At 44.3% G+C, this 21,227-nt stretch overlaps 1 protein-coding gene across 1 annotated transcript; it reads right to left on the reverse strand.

Moving 5' to 3' along the window:
- Window positions 1–10,772: 10,772 nt before the first annotated feature.
- On the reverse strand, window positions 10,773–18,208 carry metrnla (meteorin like, glial cell differentiation regulator a). Its single transcript, XM_035181155.2, has 4 exons — window positions 17,827–18,208; window positions 15,686–16,074; window positions 11,951–12,010; window positions 10,773–11,822 (listed from the first exon to the last, which is right to left on the reverse strand). Exons 1-4 carry the CDS (start codon window positions 17,940–17,942, stop codon window positions 11,509–11,511), a joined length of 879 nt encoding a protein of 292 aa, XP_035037046.1. The 5' UTR covers window positions 17,943–18,208; the 3' UTR covers window positions 10,773–11,508.
- Window positions 18,209–21,227: the final 3,019 nt, after the last annotated feature.

Genomic DNA, 21,227 nt, shown 5'->3' on the forward strand with positions numbered 1-21,227 from the left:
TGATTTGAAGTGGCTATCGCACAGTCAATATTCAGCCTGAATACAGCTGAGTAGAAGACAGTATGTCAGCCTACCTGGTCCAGCTGGATCTGGCCACTTGTTAATCTTTGATGCACACTCGTCTTCACTGTTCAATGATTAACATTTAATATCCGACACAACTCAAAAGTCTGTGAGTTGGGGGAGCAGGGGAGAGGCAGGGGAGGTAGCTGACGGTGCCTGGGGAATGTGTGGACATCCTGGGTTCAAGAAAACGAGAATTAATCACGAGACACAACTTCAAATACATTCACTAGAAAGGCTGAGAGCGTAGCTACAACTGATGTACTGCTGACGGTGATGAGGAGTTCCCAACCTACGATGATGAGTAGGTAGTAGGTACACACACACACACACACACACACACACACACACACACACACACACACACACACACACACACACACACACACACAGTTCTGCATGACTCAGCTCATTTCATCCAGTGCATTTCCCGTCACCCAGCCTATTACCATCTGTTTCTGCTGTGCTGTGTGCTGCATAGGATTCCTTCACACACGCGTTACACTACAATCTGGCCAAATATGGACCCAACACACATTCCCTCACCGCAGAACCCCTTTGAGATGATGGAGAGCGTGCTCCAGCACCAGGAGACCCTGATTACAACTGTCACCTCAGAAACAAGGCGATAAGCAGCTGCCCACGAGCAGGCGCTTGGGGCATTTGCCGCTCAGGTTAAGCAACTTGGCATAAACCTGACCTGGTCTGCAGCTCCAGCCTCTGCGGTTACTCCACTGCCAACTGTGCCTGCGCCTCCTTGCAGAGAGTTGCACCTGAGCCCCGGAACATTACACGGGAGAGCCTGAGGGATGCAATCTCTACTTCACAGACTGCTCCATCCGGTTCGCCCTGCAGCCCCACACCTTTCCCACTCAGAAGGCCAGACGCGTGTTCATCATTCACCACCTGACGGTTAGAGCTCGCTCGTGGGGGACCTAAGAGTGGGAGAAGCTGACACTGGTCTTCATTCCAGGCTTTTGCTGCAGAGCTATGAAAGGTGTTCGGCATAGGGGCCTTCAGCCTGACGCAGCCTGTGGCCTCATGAGTCTGGGGGACCAGACAGTGACAGACTTTTGCACGCAAGACGTCAGAGTGAGTGGAATTCTGATGCGTTGTGTGACACTTTCCTCCATTAATGGGCGGACTATATCAAAGACTATTCTAATATGATCTTCTATATTGCCATCAGGGTGAACCTCCGGATCCTGGCGTGGCGACGAGACGGACGTCCTCTACTGGTTAGACATCAAGGGACCTCGGCAGCAACCAGTCCAGCTGCCACCGCAGGGCCACAGCCAGGGGGGCCTGAGCCTCTGCAGTTGGGGCGCACCAGCCTCACACCAGAGGAGCGCAAACCCTGCCGACAGGGGAATCTCTGTGGCCAGGTCAACCATTTTGTCTCCCGGTGTCAAATAAAAGGCAGGTCTCACTAGTAGATGGGGGAGTACTGGTGGGCCGAACCCTTTTAGATCAGCCCCACAACCCTCGAACCTCTGAGTCACTCCAGACTATCCAGTTCCACATCCTGAAGTGTCCACAGTTACTTCTGATCCTGGGGCCCGCCTGGCTCCACCGTCACAACACGCACATTGACTGGACCACTGGGGCCATTTTAACAAAATGAAACAGGAAACACAGAATGAATAATATAACACAACATAAACATAACTTAAGGAGTCCGGCGAGATGTGACATGTTCCTCTGTACGAGCTGTATGAACATGGAAAATTAAACATGACATATTTGTTTGGTGTCTTCTTAATTAGACTTAAGTCTTTCCTGGAAGTGAACCTGCTTTCTTTTTGTGATCACTAGCAGGAGTCAAAGGTCGTGAGCGTTCACAGGCCCTTTGAAAACAACCTCATGGCTCTCTCACGGGCAAACAGCTGTTATTTTATTACTGGATTTCTTACCAGGCGTCGTGAACTCAACTTGATCTGACCGACTGTGTTTTCTTTCTAAATTTGGCAAGAAACTTCCCCCAACAGTAAGTGAAAGTCTAACCCTGGTGGACACGCTGATGAGTTTTTAAGTGCACGCTCGGCCAAGTCACTCTGAACAGAAAGCAGAGTAGGGTTTCCCTCCCTCATGAGGTCACTGTTGTCTTTGGGACAAATACTATATCGTCAGTTTCCTGCATCTTATCTTTGCATATTGACTCATGTCTGCAGGTAGGACTTGTTGCCTTCATTCTAATGGATAGACACATTAGGTTGAGGTGGTCCATCAGTGCATGGACAGCATGTCTGCAGTACCAATGATCACAGCACCACCGCTTTTACTGAGCCGTGTCAGTCATGTTCAGGCTTGTGTTATACCTGCAGCATAAATGTACATTTCACAACAGTTGGAAATACAAGCGGCCTCTTTGAGATGGGAGCGAGACGTTAAACATAAAGGCTTTTCTCTGTGCTCTCACTGCTGATATTATGGCTTTTGGTTTGTGGGTTAATGCAGTACAAAACACAAACAGTGACATGATACGTCAACGTACTTTTGTCCTACAGGGGGCAGCATCTGTCTTAAATAATCACTCCTTGTCATTTTAAAAATCAATTTTTTTGTTTGTCATGAAGACAACTTGCTGGGGTTTTTTTGCAAAAGCTGTATCAAGTCTACATTTCCATGCATTGACTTTTCAACACTTTAAGAGTCATGCAATTTGCAAGCATTAGGTATTCAGATGCTTTACTTAAGTTAAAAAATACCACTAATAATGCTCATGTAGTCCTGCGAGTATTTCTTCAGAGTAAAAGTAATCATTATTTGCTCAATTTATATTTAGTATTTAAAGAAACAACACACGTTATGAAGAACAGTCCTTGTTATGAGCAGAATTTAAATGTGTCCTTTCAGGGTGAAGCTTACTAGTTGTTGTTGGGTAATTAAACCATATGTCCATATGCCAAATGCTTAAAGAAAATAAAATGTTTATGCCACTCAAAAGTCAAACTGAGTGAGTGAGACTAAATCTACAATTTTGTATACAAATGCGACTTCTTTTTCATATTTATTTCTTGAAATAAAAACTGCTCTATCAGCTCAAGTTCAAGAACATTCATCACACTGGTAATTTGCGTATTTAACAGAAAAATAACTCTAATGGCTGCTGTAATCATAGCAGCAGTGGTGGAGGTGAGTGAGATAAGGTTCTGTCTTTCTGCAGCTTCACTTAAAAAAAAAAAAACAGAAATGAAAAATGTCCCTGTCAGCACAGTCTGAAGCTGCTGTGTCCTCATCGCCGCTCCCTCTATGATTTCCCCACTCAGACATATTAAGCATTCCACAGCTGAGCAGTGATAATCCCCCAAAACTCTGCACATTATGTCATGAAAACCAACACTTGTCTCTTCACTCTGCAATGGAGTAAACTCGACGGGACTGTGGTGCAACATGAGCGTACACAGCCCCATGGTCGCCTTCTCGGGTTGTACTTCAGACGGAGAGTGAAAACACTGCAAGTGGAGCAAAGGACTGAAACCACAAACAGATATTCCTTCAGTTCTAATACATCAAAAATGTCCTTTGTATGGTGGCCCTGAAAAACACAAATGAGAAAACACGAGGGGAGCAGAGAGATCAAAAATAGGCAGCAGGTGTTTTCATTTTCTGTTAGAAGTTAGTCATTGCGTTTTCTTATTTGCCGTTATGATTTTTTATTTGTTGTTTTGTTTTCCCATTTGTCGTTGTGATTTGCACTTCAGGGCCACCGTGCCTCAGCCTCTGTTCTATTATTGCCAGTGGTTTATATTCACAGGCCAAAAAGTCAGATCCAGTTGCTGCTTGACTTTCTTTTAGCATCGCTGCTGTGGATAAATCAATCCGGTTGACCTTTGACCTTTAGAATAGCAGGCATACAACATAACGGGGTCGTGAACTCTGATTGAGGGTCACTGGCTGTCACCTGTGCAAAGCCACTATGTGGAACAGCTACACACACACACACACGCATACGAGTGTGTGAGCCCCCGCAGCTCCACTTTCCCTGGACTCAGCCATTTCCCAGCTGACCGTTCAGCTGTTGCCAACACATGTCCACTTGATAACTGTTGCCACAGCTCAGAACTCAGCGCACTGGTTTAACAAGCACTAATGATTTTAATGAAAATCCCTCTGCTTCAGTCTGTGATCTTACCCTCAATCTATAATTCAACAGAGTGTCTTACTTTGATGGTTGCATTGAGAGGAACTCAAACACGTTTCATTTCAAAATGCTGTTTATTCGGTTTGACGTGTGTTGAGCTGTGCTATGCATGAGAAAAGTGTGTGACAGGCCCTGAATCCCTCTGATGCAGCTCTGTCGCTGGTTTAGATTAAAACGCATATTGACATGGACACACATTGTTAAAGAAGAATGCTCAAAAGGTTTTGCAGCTTTTATTGATGTTTTTTTTTAATATATTTTATTTATGTTTATTTGATGATTTAAAAAAAGAAATCCTTGCTCATTTTGTAACACGGGTCAGGAAAAGTGTACCACATTGCTGCACTGGTTCAAAAGCATGAATTTGTGTTATAATCTGGATACATGTGGTTTTGGTGCATGTGCTGTCTTGTGTGATTAGGACTCAGTTTTGCACATAATGGAAGATTACAACCACTGTTGTATGCTTCCAATTTATATGTCACGAAAGAGGCAATGCAATGTTTGTCATTTGTAAATATATGATTGGGATCATGGAGTTTACTGAGTCGTGGTCTTAAATTGTTTTCATGCATGCAGCTCTCCAGTTGACAACTTTGTAAAAAATAAAGTAATTTGCATCTGTGCCCTTTTTTTTTGTTTTAGCTGAGTCCTCGTCCCACAAGAATCGATCAATCATTCTCTGTCCCGAACGCAAACAGCTCACATCCGCTCCTGTGTGAAAAACTAAGTGTTCGCTTCCTACCTATCCATCACACAACCTATTATGCTCCTAATTTGGACACTCTTCAAACGTCACACGTTCAGATGCAACAATCCATCACGCTCTGCACTTGTCCCGCCATTGGCTGATGATCTTTGTCGCTCCCACAATGCCCAAAGTTGTGAGTTTCCTCTAAAAGGCGGGAGGCCACGCCCCTGTCTCCTCCAGGGTCTGACGGCTGAATTTAGACTGAAACCGCCTTTTTTTTTTTTTCTTCTCCTGTCATCCAGGGGCCACAGCCCAGGTCAGAGGTCAGAGGGGGGTGGGCCTGGTTGCTAGGGAAGGGTCCGCCTACAAGTCAAAGCCAGTGGCCCACATTGGTCTGTGCAAACTGCAGATCTGCCGCTCTGACTGTGACTGTGACTGTGACAGGCCTGAGAGCAAAGGAGCACAAGCAGACTGGATTGTCACAATTAGACAAGAAGCAACTGCAGATTAATGACATAGGGTAAAGAAAAAAGTGAAAGAGGTGCAGTGGCGAGACGAGCTTTTGTGCTTGAAATCAGTTAAAACATGACTTGTATCCTTAAAATGAGATAAACCTGATCCTTCCAAAAACAAAAAAGGAATTAACTGTCACACATCATGATCACCTAAGTCCAAAGTTTGGGGTTCTCACATATACAAATACGTGTTTATGAGAAAATATCAGTTCAGCCGGGACTCTGATAACTCAAAGAGAGGCTTCATCAGTTTTCCACAGAGCCGCCAAACTCTGCGCTGTGATGACATCATGAGAAAGTTGTCCCCCGTGTTGACAAGGCTTGCTGTTGCCATGGGGCCCCTGGACATGGCACCGCGGCTCCCAGTGAATGAAGGCCGTCGGGGGAGGGGACGTGAAGGCAAGTAAATAAAAGTGTCATTTGCAATGTGTTTGCTTGACGTCTCTCGGAGCCAAATTCCGCTCCGTTATTGGGCTGCTGAGCATTGTGGTGGTGGTGGTGGTGGTGGTAGGGGGTGGGGGGGGGCTGAACGAATAGGGGCCCCGCCAACCCTCCCCCCCTGCCCAACACAGCCTTTGGGGGCCATGTGAGCCGACAGAGGCCGCACACATTCACTCATTGAGTAAAAAGGACGATGTGCAACAAATAGAAGAAGGAGACGGCCTTGTCGGAGCAGACTGCAGCGGCACATCACCATTCACAAGCAGAAATAATAGGACATAATACAGACATCAGCCAAGAGAGAGGCAGGAGCTCTGTGAGGAATATGCTGGCCGTCACTTCTATATAGTTTTTTGAGTGGATGTGATCCTAAATGACTGAGTTTGAGTGAATTCGTTGTCAAAAAAACTAAGCAACCCTGATCTCATAACCATCTTCTTCATGCTCTCTCCCCGTTTACTCAGTTAGTGCACACAATTCCCCTGATCCCCTTTGATACCTGATATTGAGACACGCAGGCCCATGCTGTGACCCTACAATCGCTTTTTGCCAGAAGACACCCAACACCCCCAACCCTTAATCCCGCCATACCGCCTCGGTGGGAGAGGCAGAGGAGACGGCTGCGAGGCATTTCACGACATGGAAACTCATGACCCGCTGGGGATTAATGAGCATTCTGCGAGGCGTCTCATTGGCGTGTTGACACGCTCTGTCTCATGTGTTTTTCTTGAATTTGGATGTAAAACACACTTAGGGAACTGTACCAGTAAATCCACATGTAGTGTTGTCAAACTAAATCAAATTATATAACTCTTTATTTTTTTATATTTAGGCACAAAGTGGATTTCTTTGCCACAATAGTTTGGTTCAACACTTGAGTCCAGACTGAAATGTCTTACAAACTATTGGATGGATTGTCGGGAAAATATCGCACCGATGTTGAAGGTGCAGAGAAGGTGCTATTAGAATTAGCATCAAGCCCAGTTGTATTTTATGTTTATTGCTGATTAGCAAATATTATCATGTCACAATACTAAAGTAAAAGTAAATTTCTGATGAATATTACCATTTCAGGCCCATTGGTACTCACCAAAATACAAAAACAAATCGTGAGGTGCATAGAGCGGAAACCATGAGGTGCTAAAAAATGGAAAAGCAAAGCAAATTTTATCACTCAAATTAAAGGTAGGTTTGGTAAGTTGCTTCTGGAAAAACATTTATCTTATTTGTTGAAAACCTCTTCACGTCCTGATTACCATCAATGAATAAAGTCAGGAAAAAGGCCGTGTCTGTGATAAACATGATCATTTAATCCAGACTGAATTAAGTGATTGGCTGGTGTACCTGTCTGTCACTCATTGACCTGCCTGCCTGGCCCGTGCTCTCACTGCGCACGACCAGAGTCTTCACAGGTCGGGGAGACACACACTGCTGAAGCAGAGACGATAACCAGAAGTTAGCGAGCAGGTCACGTAAAAGTCGGCTTCGGTTGTCAGTCAGTGTGCGTTCATGTGTTTTGGGGGCGTGGCTTTGACGAGAGGCTCGGTTTTTCAACATGTAGCCCCACCTCTGACTAGCTTTACCAGGATCACCAACCCTAACTTTCAAAACAATCACAGAAAGATTTCATTCCTGTGTGACCTACGACCTTTGCAGAAAATGGCAGCTCATGAACACAGCCAGCAGGATTCACTGCTGCACATCCTGCATTATCTTGGAGAAACAAAATCACATGCTTCCTGTGTTTGGTTGGTGTTATTTTTCTATTTGTGATTAGGTATTATTGGTAGGCTCCTACTATTACAGGGGAAACATTTAGGAAAACATCGGGATGGTAGCATCGTCCTTGTGAGCATGTTAGCATGTTAGCATGCATTTACTTTGCCTCAGTGCAGCCCACTGGCGTCTCTGCAGGCTGTAGACTGGGACGTCTTTCAGCCCTCTGTGAAAATATAATAATGTAACCAGTGCAAATCAAATTAAACAGAAATTATTTCCTCGACTTTGGGCCTGTTTCTGCCGCAGTGGGATTTGATTAATGAACACGAGGACGGGAGAATCCTGCAATCCGGAATTGAAGGGAGATGTTATTAAATAAAATAAATATCACAGGAGAATGATCAATATTGGGCCACATGACTCTTGGGGTGGAGGTGTTTGTGTCTGAAGCTGCAGGGTGTAGCTCAGTGAAGGTGGCAGATATCTCGCTGCCAGGGTGGTGTGCTGATGTTAGGGCCACACACACACACACACACACACATGCACACACATGCACACACATGCACATACACACAGAGAAAACCACAGAGGCTCTATTGACTCCAGCTAATCAAGGCAGCAGCACTGGGGGAAGCTGTGCACGCGTGTGTGAAGTCAACACATTCTCCACATTCCAGCGCTTCCCAGAGAGGCATAAAATATTAGCCACTACACTGAGCTCACAGGCCTCCTCTCTCCGCTGGGGTCCTCCCGCTCGCTCTTCAACTCGGCTGCCCTCCTCTCTGCCAAGTGACTGTGCACTTTGCCATGACTGCGATTTCTCTACAGTCGTTTTTTTTTGTATTCCACCCACGAGATGACCATCCAGTGACTTCTCAGTGAATCACACTCACAGTACAAAGACTCCACATATTCATGTCTGGTTTAAACTGGTCCTCCCCAATGGTATTACAGCAAAATCTGACCTAGCCCATGACGTTGCAAGTGACTGTGTGTGCATATATATATATACAAATCAGATTAATAGAATTAGCTGTATCCAGGGACAAGAAAACCAAATCCCTGCTGAAATGTGATTAATGAACATTATCTGGAGTTATCTCATCATATTACATCTGCAAATGAGGTGATGTTTTTGCCCCCTGTGTTTGGTTTATAAGCAAGATTACACAAAAACGCCTCAAAACTTAATAAAAGGTTATGGGGAAGGAAAGAACCCATTCAGTGTTAGTGCGGATCTAGGTCAGAGGGCGTATCCAGGAATATTTTGTCACTTTCTTTAACAGAGAGACAGGGCGATTTTCCAACATTTTAACTGTCTGCCCAGATAATATTTATTGGATCTTGATGTAAAATCAGGTAGGCTACATTTAAAGGACTGGTATCTTTGAGTGTGGGGGAATTTCTTGCAGCTTGATTGAATTTAAGGGATGAGGTTATGTGCTCGAGTTTGGATCTGATTTGCTTATAAAGCACAGAGTAAAAGTTATTTATCAGCCAGTGCACATAACTACACATCTGTAGCTTGTGACAGGAACAGAGACACTTTAAATAAATGTTAAATATATTGCGTCATTGATTGATTAATTGTATCTTTCAGATGGAGATTTATCGGAAGGATTGAAAACTTTAGTGTCACCAACAGGTAGTAGGTTTATATTGTGATAAATTGTAAATCTTTCTTGCAGAAGATCTGGATTAGATGAGGCACAGCGCACTTCCTCAAAACTTTGGACAGATATTGATAATTTCCACAGAAAAGTCACCTGAACACTTTGTGCTCCTGCGACCAGCAGCTGCTTAAGGCCACATGATCCCAGTAGAGCGACTGTCCAGAGAGGAAGGGAGGCCTGGCAACCAGAACAGCTGGACCAACGAAAAACCCAACAGTCAAGTAATGCCTATTGACCCTTCTTCTCCACCTCCTCCTCCTCCTCCTCATCTGAGGCTCCCGGTCTTAAAGCCAGAGCGAGAAGGTTCACAGCGAGGCATCGTTGCCATAGAAACTCTGTTTGCATTTCCCAGTGAGCAATCCTGGGACCGCTGGCTTTCAGCTGGAATTCAGACATTTAATTTAACGCACAGCGCTGTCTGAGAAAGCAATTGTCTACGTGGGGGCAATTTACCGAAAGACATTCTAGGTGCACTTCCCTTTAAGTGAAAAGGCAGACAAAGAGAGCCTTGGCCTTGAGCTGGACGTGATCTTACCAAGCCTGGCTCGCAGGCTGCATCTGCTGCTGTGGGTTCCAATAACCTGATTGGTTCCCTGTGTGTTATTTGAGGTGATGAAAAAGGCTTTCATTGAAACGGGGAGGTTGAGCAAAATTGTGCCTGCCAATCAAAATTTGGAGTGTGGTTGGAGAGTGCTGCTCGGTGCTGCGTGCCCAGTCACAGGGCTGTATTCAGATCCGTCTTCAGTCCTCTCCCTCATACCAGGCTGCTGCACCGAAACAAAGAGGCTTTTCACACTGACCTTGACACACAGCCACCCCCATCACCACAGGAACCAGCGCAGAGGAATCCACCCCAGCTCTCTGATATCAATCTCTGTAACCTCAGCACACACTGATCCTCGGAACGGAGGAAAGTGCACATTATATGATGGTGTTTTTATTCCAACCACGAAATATGGAAAAATAGTAATCCATTAGCACCACTGTGAGTGTTATATCAGATCTGAAATGATCCACAACATTCTTCTACGTCAAAATGTAAAATATAAAGTTAGAGCTTTATTAAGTAAGTAATATTTATATAAAATAAAAATAAAGCTAATAACTTACGATTATAACTACTGCAACTGAAACTACATAACGATAATTTGCATAATCAGTTAAATTCTTTTCTAATGTAACATATTAATCCTTCAGGTCCTATCACAGGTCTCCAGAGCTCAAGGTGAAATCTTCACGTTCTGTTTTGTCTGACCAACAGTCCAAAACTCAAAAGTGAATCAGATTACAATGAAATAAAACATAAAAAAAGCAGCAAATCCTCACATTGGAAAAAGTAGCAAATACACAATCTTTTTTTTCTGGCTTAAAAAAGGTGTAATGGAACAGTCCATTTTCAAAATATGTTCTTATGAACTTTCTGTTCGTCAACTAAGATTCATCCGATCCCTCGAAGGAATAAAGTCAAAAATCCATTTACTCACTGAAGATCTCATGACATGTAAACACCACGGACATGAACACCGTTCACTGGAATAAGCTTTTATTCTCAAGAGCAAAAAAAAACATTTTGCATTTTGTTTGTTTTTTTCTTTGTTATCTTTTTTTTTTTTAAACAATTGTGCAGCCTGAAAAGCACATGAATGAATTCAGGCGTTTAATTGTGGATCATTTTTTAAACAAAATAAAAATAAGAAGATTTCACTTCATACATTTCTGTCATAAGAAATAACTTCAGAACTGTACATCAAGCTTTTTACAAAGCACACAGAGCTTCAAAATATACAACGTTCATTCACATTTTATACACATAGGAACCAAACGGCGTCTGCTACATTTAAAACCTGGGAAGGCAGTCCGAACACATTCCACGCTGCATCATGTTCCACAGTGAGAACATCGAGAGTCCAGCGAACATTCAGGAGCTCCGTTTGTTTTCCCTCATGCAAGAACATTCTCGTATTCTCATCCTAAATTGTGTTCGTACCTGAAAGAAAATTCAAAATACGCAAATTTGGTGAATGCGGCATGTTCTCCAAAATCACTCATATGTTCCGTTTAAGAACAAATCTGTTCATGTGAATGGTTATTGCATGAGGGTCCATTGTCTCCAAAGAGTCACAAGACAGCAGGAGAGGAGAGAGGCGCTGCCACTGGGCCAGTCCGTCCGCCTCTTCTCTCCTCAGCACTAACGCTTGGTTCAGTTCTCGTCACCACCCGGTGAAGACTTGTCATATTTCCAGGCGTGGGCAGGTAACCCTGTCAATCAGTGTCCAGTTGACAGGGGTTGTTCCCCTGCTGCTGCGCCTCGTGATACAACCGCAGGAAGTCTTTGTAACGCGGGGCACAGCCCATCCAGGCCTCCCCAAACCTCACAGTCCCAGTGAAGAGGAAATCGCCCTCTCCGGACCTCACCCCACAGTGCAGGGGCATCTTGATGCGGCCGGTCCAGCTCCGCACCCTCACACCACCAGATACAAAGACCTGGGTCTTCTGTCTGTAGAGGCGACTGATCGCCACAGTGACAGAGGAGTGATCCTCCTCTTGCTCCACCTTCTTAATGTTGCCCCGTGCCACTGGAAACACCACAACAGGAAGACATAGATTTAGATACAGGGAACACACTCCACACTCCACAGACTGTTTTCATATGATATTCACCAGCAGGAAGTCTCTAATTCTGCAAAACAGCAGTGTTACTTACCAAAGTCATTGGTGCAAACTGCTAGAAGCATCTCAGCGTCACTGCAGGGCTTACAGGGTGCTAAGAGGAAATAAAAGGAAGAGGTTGGATGAGTTTGGTTGAGAACTACAAATAGAAACAGGAGAAAACAATGATTTATTTGGGACTGCAGGACTGGCAGCATGACAAAAATCTTGTGGATGGGTCAACAACTGGTCCAACCAACACATGTTTGTACTTCTATCTTAGTGAGGTGAACCCCAACCATCCAGACTAAATGCCTAATCCTAACCCTAACCCAAACCTTATTCTAACACTAAAACAAAGTCATAACACTCAAACAGCCCTTTGAAAAATTGGGGGGGAAAATGTCAAAATGTCAAAATGTCCTCACTTTCCAAAAATGTCCTCAGTCTGTAGGGTCTATGCTTAAAATGGTCCCCACAAAGGTATAAGTACAGGAACACACACACAGGAAAGTCATAAAATGTTCCCTCCCTGCAAATGATTACAATTTTAGTAGGTTTTGCACCAAACAGAGCCGCTGGACATAAAATGAAGGTAATAATTGCTCACAAACAAAAATGCTAAGGTGTGTACGTGAATCTTAGTGTGTGTGTGTGTGTGTGTTTGCGTGCGTGCGTTCATGTGTGTTTAATGCTCAGGGGTGCTGTTCCATAAGCTCCCCCACCACAACAGGAAACCCTTGACACCCCATGACAAACAAGGACCAGATGAAAAGGATAAGAAGAGCAGAGAGACAAGGCGCGGAGCTACCTCTCTGACCTGAGCTCTGTTAGCGCTTTAGCAGACCTGCTGTGACCGAAACACTCGGCACAATCTCAACCACAACATCAAGGAGAGTTTTTTAAATAGCCTCTAAAGAGGCAGATAAGAATAGATCCACAAAAAAGGACATTACTATAACATTTTGTCTGGAGCAATAAAACGACCCTGAGAGGGTATTGTCTCAGAACTACAGTGCAAATAACTGGTTGTAAAAAAAAGTGAATTGACTGAAATGGCCCTTTAAAAACCTGCTAGACTTCACCTATGACTGGAGGCTATAGAGCAGCAACTCCTCCACCAGTGGTTTATGGCAGGAGAAAGTGCCTTAAACAAGACCAGTCAAGTCTATTAGTTGACTCAGGTGGTCCTGCGGCAAGCTTCACCCCAACGCCTTCATTAGCCTCCGACCCGCTGTGGTTTTCCTTATAGCAGCAGAGTGGGCAGGTCGGGAGGGATGTCAAGTCAGCAGCAGTGGGCTGATGGGTGGGGCAACAGAAACCACCCTAATTTACACATCTGGTCGTAAAGCTAAGCGTAAATATTAATCTAGTTTAGAAGCCATGCCGTCAAGAGAAAAATAAGTCGACCGCTACTTTGAATTGAGTCTAAAAACACTAAAGAAGAAATGAGTGCCCTCTATCATCTTAAGGAGCTTATTCTTAGCTGGTTTGTCTGAAGTTGAGCATATAGGGTGAGGGGTGAGTATGTCTTAGGTCAGCTAGCAACATGAGGCACTGCCGCAGCACCGGAGAGATCAGAGGTCAATCAGCCACAAGCTCGGACGGCTTAAGAACAGCTGGAGAGCCGGGAGACTTCAGAGCGGCCGACCTCGCCCAGAGCCCGTAGCCGGGTGCAAAAGGCACTTAGAAGTGAGCCTGCACGCTGCCACAGCATCAAGCCGAGCAGCGAGCCGAGCAGCGAGCCGAGGCCCGAAGCCAGGGGTGTTTTTTCTTTCATCCAACGCGGAGCAGAGCGGGGCTCACATGTCAGACATGAAACAGAACCGCAGGAATGGGTTGGGAGCCGAGTCAGCATCTCTCTCTGGCCCGTGCACATGCAGCGCCGCTCTGATCCGAACCACTTCACAGTGAGCGGAGAGGGATGAGGGATGGGAGGAGTGGTAAAAGGCGGAGTGGAGGGGCACATGATGTCCCTGCGACATCTGGGGCCTGATGCATTCCACGGTAATGGAGCACAACTTGCTAATACCACTCGGCACAGACGAAAACCACTTCAAACAGCCAGGGGGGGAGAGGGGAAGATGTATGAAGGGGGGGGTGAGGAATGAAAAGAAAAATACGAGAATGATAAATAGACAAGAAAGAAATTAAGAGGTAGGAAATGGTGAGAGGGGGAGGAAAGGGGGAGAATAATTTAAGCGAGCTAAAAGGGAGTGACAATCGAGCAAAGAGGGAGCGGGGAGGGAGAAATGAGCCTGTATGCTCCTAGAAGTTCCTCCCAACATCTGGTTGGAGAAACATTCCAGCTTGATGGTGAGCAACTCAATCCCAGCACAGCGGGTCAGGGAGAAGACGAAGGGAGAGGAAGGATTGAAGAAACAGCAGAAAAAAAAAAGATAGGAAGATGAGAAGAAGGAGCAATCAATCCACCAGTCCGGGCTTCACTTGACACGAGACCGCTGTCTTTGTGAATCATCGCTGTGCCGTCTCAGACCATCAGGGCTGGAAACTGAGAACTCCCAACACTTTTATGGCTTTTCAAATTGCTTAGATGCTATCAGGGACATCGAAAAATGCCTTGGTACCAAATTTGGACACCCAATTAGTAAATGTCATCAGCGCAAGTGAGCCAATAAGAATGCAGCATGTTTGTGCCGAGATCTTATAATGCTGCTGATTTGCTGTCGAACATAACGTCACACGAACGCGTCGTAAAACAAAACGTTAGGCCCAGGGACGGGCGTGTGTGTGTGTGTGTGTGTGTGTGTGTGTGTGTGTGTGTGTGTGTGTGTGTGTGTGTGTGTGTGTGTGTGTGTGTGTGTGTGTTATTGTTGCACTTTGAGAGACTCGACTCCAGTGTGCGTTGCCTAATAGGTGTAAAAATGTCTAAGAGACGAAAACCACTGCTCCGTTTTATTTATCGCGCTCAATGCCAATGGCGGGCTATTACAAAATATGCAAATCGACAACAGATTACGCTACAGAGCCGAGCTGAGTGCACTAATGTGGATGAAAACAACTTTGCACACACTCCTCGGCATTTAACTCCTCTCTCTCTCTCTCCCTATCTCTCTCCCCTTGTCTCTGCAGTTCCAGATAATGACGCAGAATGTCAATATAACATGTGAACCCGGAGAGCCGTAAAAACAGATGTGGGCCTGATACCACTCATATTTTCGCTTTAGGTGGAAAAAACCACAGTGGCTTGCACAGTTGCACAGCTTGAAACTGTGCAGGTTTGGCAGGTACGCAGCGTGAAAATACATGGCTGTTTTTCAACGGAGGCCCAGTGTTTGGCTGCGCCCCTCCCCGCACACAGGCCGTCCAAAGAAAATTACCTCGGTTTAGAGCCATGGTGAGTTTTCTAAGTCAAGTGTGGACATTTTAATATTTGATCCTGAAGAATGAAAGCTTCATGAAACCATAAAGGGGCTTCAGACCTTGATGTTTTGATACTTGCAGTGGAAGTTGGAGTTTGACAAGAAGTATATTTTACCCCAAAACCAAAACGTTCAGACGACTCTAGCAGAGAAATGGACTTTGGCTTCAGTGTTTTGGAGCAAATGTTGAGTTTCCTATTATTAGAGTCCAACTGAATAAAAGTTTCCACCAGTAGATGGCTGCATTTAGTGCACAGCACACACCACAGGGGACAAAGGAACCCAGTTCTACAGGGAATCAATCTGTAGACCTTTATAATGGCTACTCAGATAAAGTACAAGACATTTATCTACAGGCTCACCACTAATATCGTAGAGTAGAAGTATTATAATAAAAAATGTCTCACCACTAAGCGATTGTGCTTCTGCCCCCAGCCGGTCGCTGACCAGCTCATACTGGAACGCTGTGATCCGACGGCTGATGTCCGTGTGTGGGACGGCCTCGATAAAGAGCGCCCCCTCCTTGATGCTGAAGCATTGCACCTTGGCCTGAGCCTGGTCCTGTTCTCGCAGCAGCAAGCGCAGCTTCCCGTTACGGTCCAGGTAGACGTTGGTGCCGCTGGACTCCTCGGAGGGTTTGATGCAGACGGAGAGGCGAGAGGCGGCGGGGGAGACCGTGTTGGGTCGGAGGTTCACAATGATGGCCCCCGTGGGGTAGAGCCACTCCAGAGAGCCTTGGGAGCAGCGTAGGTACACCTGCTCCACGTCCCTGGTGTGGCCTTCATGGGTCAGACCGCTAGAGGACAAACAAGAAAGGAAAAAGCGTCAATCACCCTGAATCTTCTTACAAGGAGGTTGTGTTCTCACCCCTTTTTATTTGTTTGTTGGTCGGTTTGTGTTTCGCAAGATTACATAAAAATAGCTTAACAGATTTCAATGAATGGATGGACCTTGGTGAAAGAAAGCACATTTAGGGAAAGAGTATGTTTTGTGTGTGAAATTTGGTGCAGCTTGATTGAATTTAAAGGCCTGTTGGGCCCTGGCTTACTGCTGCGCTCTACTGTGGGCCATTCCAACCTTAAGAGATTATTCAGTTATCTAAAAAACATTTTCTGGTCATTTATAGGCTGAATTAACCAACCAAGGTGAAGACCCTGGGGCAACCTCCGAGGACGTTAGACCACATTCCTCCCAAAGCATTAATGACCGTCTGTGTGCAAGACTGGCTGCATGACCAGTCACGAGCCGGAGCAGCCGAAGTGACCTCAGCTCCAACACACACTCCCCATGCCACATTGTTCCTCCCGGGGCTTTGGCAAAAAGCGCCGGTGCCTGGCAGGCTGCCTTTGGGAAGAGTTTGGAAGCAGAAACGAATGAATGGAGGGACACAGGGGCTTCTGGGCAGACAACAGCCGCAACAGTAGCCGGGCCTGCTGCATGCAAGTGCAAATGCAGGTCACGCACTGAACCTCCCCTCGCTTTCAAGCCACCAAAGAGACTGGAAGAGACTCGTCCGGGCAGCACTTCGGACTCTGGCGCCAGTGTGACCAAATGACTCCCTCCAGAACTTAATGCCTGGTCAGGATTTGAAAACTCCGGGCCTGTCAGTCATTCTGTGGCAAAGCCAGAGGCAGGAAGCCATCAGCAGTCTACCAGCATGTGCATGCCAAGCCAGTGGTTTGACTCTAGGGGGAGAAACGCCCAGTTCCCCGAAAATGAGATGCTGAAATTCAAATTTGCCACAGATCTAAAGTAACCCACGGCACATGCTGAGCATATGCAGCCGAAGACCCATAACCAGGCTCGGCTCTGCACGCCTCTAATTAAGTCCTTTCTAACTTCATCACTTCTGCATGCAATTAAAGGAGATTAGTCAAGAGGCTCACTAATGAACAACAGATCATTGGTTAGGAGCTCAAAGTGCTGAGTATCGTCTCTGCCCATCCTGACTGGAGGATGAAAAACAAAACCACAGCATCTGAAGAGCAGCCTCTCAAGAAAAAAGAGGATTTCAGCGGATGTTTGATGGGATGTACATGTTATATAGTTTTAAATGTGTCTGTGGGGCTTATAAATAACCCAGAGAGAAAAACATGAACAAAACATCTCAATAATGAAGCTGATTGAATTTCCAATCATTGGAAAGGGTGAATAAAAGATTCATTTCATGTTTATTTCATGTTCATACTCCAAAGGGAAAATAATACTCAGCTCAAAAGTATTGGAAAAACTTTATGAGTCATAAAGAGCTTTACAATGATCAACTACTTTTGCCAATAATACATTTATAAATAAAGCCCAAACACAGACAAAAGCTTGCGTGGTTCTGTTTAACAACTTTACTTTACTTTACTTTTCCCTAAATCAATAAAGTTAATAATCTCAGGCCATATTTGTAGTTTTTGTTTTCATTTCTGCCTCCAACTCCGCTGTGGAGTCTAGTTTTGATCTGAGTCACTTCAGGTCGCAGCAGCTTTTCAATCCAACACTTTAAATCGCGCTGATTTCAGATCGATTAACCGATCGAATCCAATCGATCGACGCTCACCTGCCCTTCCAGCTGCACTGGTCGCTGGAGTACTGGCACAAACACGTCCGACAGAGGAGGAGGAGAAGGAGGAGAAGAGGCAGCGGGGAGGCCAGCATCGGGGCCGGGGTGAGCATGTTTGCGTCGCCGCTCACTTCGCCTCTTCCCCGGTGAAACTACGATAAAATCCGCCGCCGTTGTTTCCGACTACATGTCGTTGTTTCCATGTGCCCCCGGTCCGCTCCGCTTCGTCGACCCGGAGTCTCCTCGTCCTATTCCCGGGAAGGGTCGGAGGAGTTTGAGGCGCTTTAGTGAAACTCGGTGGCAAAGCGCCTCGACACTGACAGCGATCCGTGAACCGTGTGTAGAGGTTCGAGTCCGGGCAGCCGTGAATGACTCTCAACGTCACACCCCGTCCACCACTGCCCACTCTGCTGCGTTCAGGTGCTCGGCCCAGCCTCCGAATTCACAGTTTTAGCTTAACGTGTCATTGCAGTGCTTATAAAGTTGGTAAAAGTAATTTTGGACCATAAGTAAGAACTTACTGGTTTCTTCATCCTTGCATTTCTTATTATTGTATTTGTTTATTTATAACTTTTATTCTCTTCATTTTTTTTGGTATCTTATTTAGCTATTTACATTTTTCCCAATGTTTATTTTTCTTCATCACTGTTGTGTTTGTTTTTTTGTATTTCTTATTATTCCAATTGTTCAATTCTCTATTTAACACTTAAGTTTTTTTCTTCTTAACGCTTCATTTTCTTATCGTGCTTTTTGTAATCCGTCACAGTTCATCTCTATAGAACATTGGTTTACAATTCTTTTTAACCATTACCCCAGAGCAATTGTATTATAGATGAATACATATATACACAGAATACACAGAATGTTGCAATATTACCTGTTTAGCATGTACAATATTACTGCTCAACATATGCAATATCACCCTTTTTATTATCATGTTCAATATGTGCTGTTATATTTATTATTTCATATACAATATCACTTACATTATTATCATGTACAGTATATCAATAAGACCAATATCACTGTTTCACTGTTACTCAAGTGAAATGTCACTTACATCATTCACATGTGATGATATATATATGAATATTTGCAATATTACATTCATTATCTTCTCATTTGTCATTTCTCATGCTATTTTAGTTTATTATTTTATATTTTTGTAACTTATCTTACTATTGTTATATACTCTGTTTTGTCATTGGTCCTCTCTTACTCCTCAATACACTTGATATTAAGATATACTGTATCTTAACCGTGTCCTTTTTACATTTAAAGTTACAGCTCAGTAGTTTGAAGATCACAGAAACTTTCCCCATTCCTTATTATTGTTTTTTTGAGACGCCTTGATATGAGTTGTCAAACCTGTCCAACAACAAGTGTCAAAGTTCTGACAGCACCTGAAGGCAGCATCAAAGTCAAGATTTTTGCGAACAACAACAGCCTCACATTTTGTCCTCTGGTCAAACCAGAAAAAAATAGTTTCTTACCTAAAAATATTGCTATGTGGTTATGATTTAAACATCATCATTATAACAACCCACCTGATACATTCAGCAGGAAGTGAGTAAAACCGGCACGAGCAGCCGCCAGGATTTAACATTTTAAGTTTAACTGTGATACAGAAACATAACTTTGCTCAGTTTTAATTACATTGTGCAACAGTCTGCAGCAGTTGTGCAATGTGTTGAGATGTAGGAGCTGATAATTAGTGTATTTGTGTTATTAAAAGCTAACTGGTAATCACACAAATAACCACAATGTGTTGGTATAATTACCCAGTTATTTGCATCAGTGTATGTAGGATCAACATGTTGTGCTTCTGAATCCTCATCTTTGAGCTGTTATTTATGTTGACGTCAATTCTTCGAGAGACAGAAGAACCAACTGACATTGAAAACCATCAATCTTCGGTTCATGGCCCCCACAATAATCTGCAAATATTGGCCCCACCGATGAGTAAATGAATGAAAGTATTCGTCAAGCAAACACAACTTCGAATGTTTCTTTTATGTGCCCCCAGAATTTCAACAATGTCACAGTGGTTCATTTACAAGAGGAGTGGGAATTTGGAAAACCTCATCCCAGAAAACCAAACCACGTTTTCCACACAGCTCTCAGGTCAAAGAGTCATTTCATTATATCCAATAAAAATTGTGGAATTATTATTAACTTTGATATGTAAGTTACTTTTAGAGTTGATCTTCAACTTTATGACACAGAAGTTCCAACCAAAGTTTGAAGACAGTCCCGAGCCTCAGTTTTCGCGTAGCGGTGTTTCTGATTTTAAAAAGAGCTGCAGGGTCTTGTCGAGCGGCGGGGGTCCGTTAGAACTGAGTGCATCAGTAAACATAAACTACTCATCACTCAAGTGCGTTTTCCTTAAAAAAAGATGTTTTGCGTGTGGATGGTGTTTTGCATGGCAATGAAACCCGTCTGACGAGGGAAACTAGAACAGTTTGTAACTGTTACTTTTCCTCTTTAGTTTCTTGGGACATGGAACTGGTCATGGCTGTTTGGTGATCGACGTGTCTGGATTACTGACTTGATATTCAGGGTACATGTCCTGGCTTGGGCCGCACGCCACCACTGGATAGAAACCTCGGATGCATGTGCAGAAAGGCTTTTAGTTTCTGTAAAAAAACAAAAAAAACAAGCACACACTCTCAACCATCTTCCAGATTTTCTACATTGAGCAACTTTTTATTGTTGTTTACGTAATCTGGATTAGAAAACTGGCTGTTGAGTGTGTGCACTGGTTTCTGTTGTAGTCCTTCCCGTAATGCAGGCAGTCTGGGTGTTGTACTTTTTAATGACTCAACAGAACCTCAAGGCGTGTTACGACACGATGTCTGAGGAGCAATCACTATTACACCTGCTCTGTAACACAAAAGCTACACCTGTATGAGTTTCCTAATAATGTCTTTGAACCACACCCCTTGCTGTGTTTTACAACTGAAGGTGACTCCACTAGCTCGTGTCGTACGTCAAAGTGCATTTACAGGTCTTGGTAGTGCTACTGTTTATGTAAAAACAATTTGTCACAATACTTAAAGATTGTTCAAGTTGCCTCAAGTGATGTCGGCGTTGGTTGAAGCTGAACACAACAAATGAAAATGTAAAGAAATTTATTTTTGACAAGTAGGGAGATGTGTGAAATTAAAAGTCAGAAGTCTCTGTTTTTCTGCAGTTTTATAGCAGTGCAGTAAAGAAGTAGTGTGCAGTTTATTAATTACTGATGACTATTTTAACAGCCAGTATACTTTGTATAGCACTTATCTAAGCGCGAGATATTACTGTACGTTCATGTTTTGACCACGATGGACACTTATCAAACTGAGTGTGAAAATGTTCCCCTGTCAACGGTATTGCTATCAAGAACTATTTCACTTTGT

Source organism: Hippoglossus stenolepis, chromosome 16 (assembly GCF_022539355.2).
Source record: "Hippoglossus stenolepis isolate QCI-W04-F060 chromosome 16, HSTE1.2, whole genome shotgun sequence".
Lineage (NCBI taxonomy): Eukaryota > Metazoa > Chordata > Actinopteri > Pleuronectiformes > Pleuronectidae > Hippoglossus > Hippoglossus stenolepis.

Coding starts and splice junctions, on each gene's coding strand:
- metrnla (XM_035181155.2), bottom strand. CDS start 17,942: ATGCTCACCCCGGCCCCGATGCTGGCCTCCCCGCTGCCTCTTCTCCTC. Junction 12,011..15,685: donor AGAAGCACAATCGCTTAGTG/GTGAGACATTTT, acceptor ATTTCCTCTTAG/CACCCTGTAAGCCCTGCAGT. Junction 11,823..11,950: donor AGTTTGCACCAATGACTTTG/GTAAGTAACACT, acceptor TGGTGTTTCCAG/TGGCACGGGGCAACATTAAG.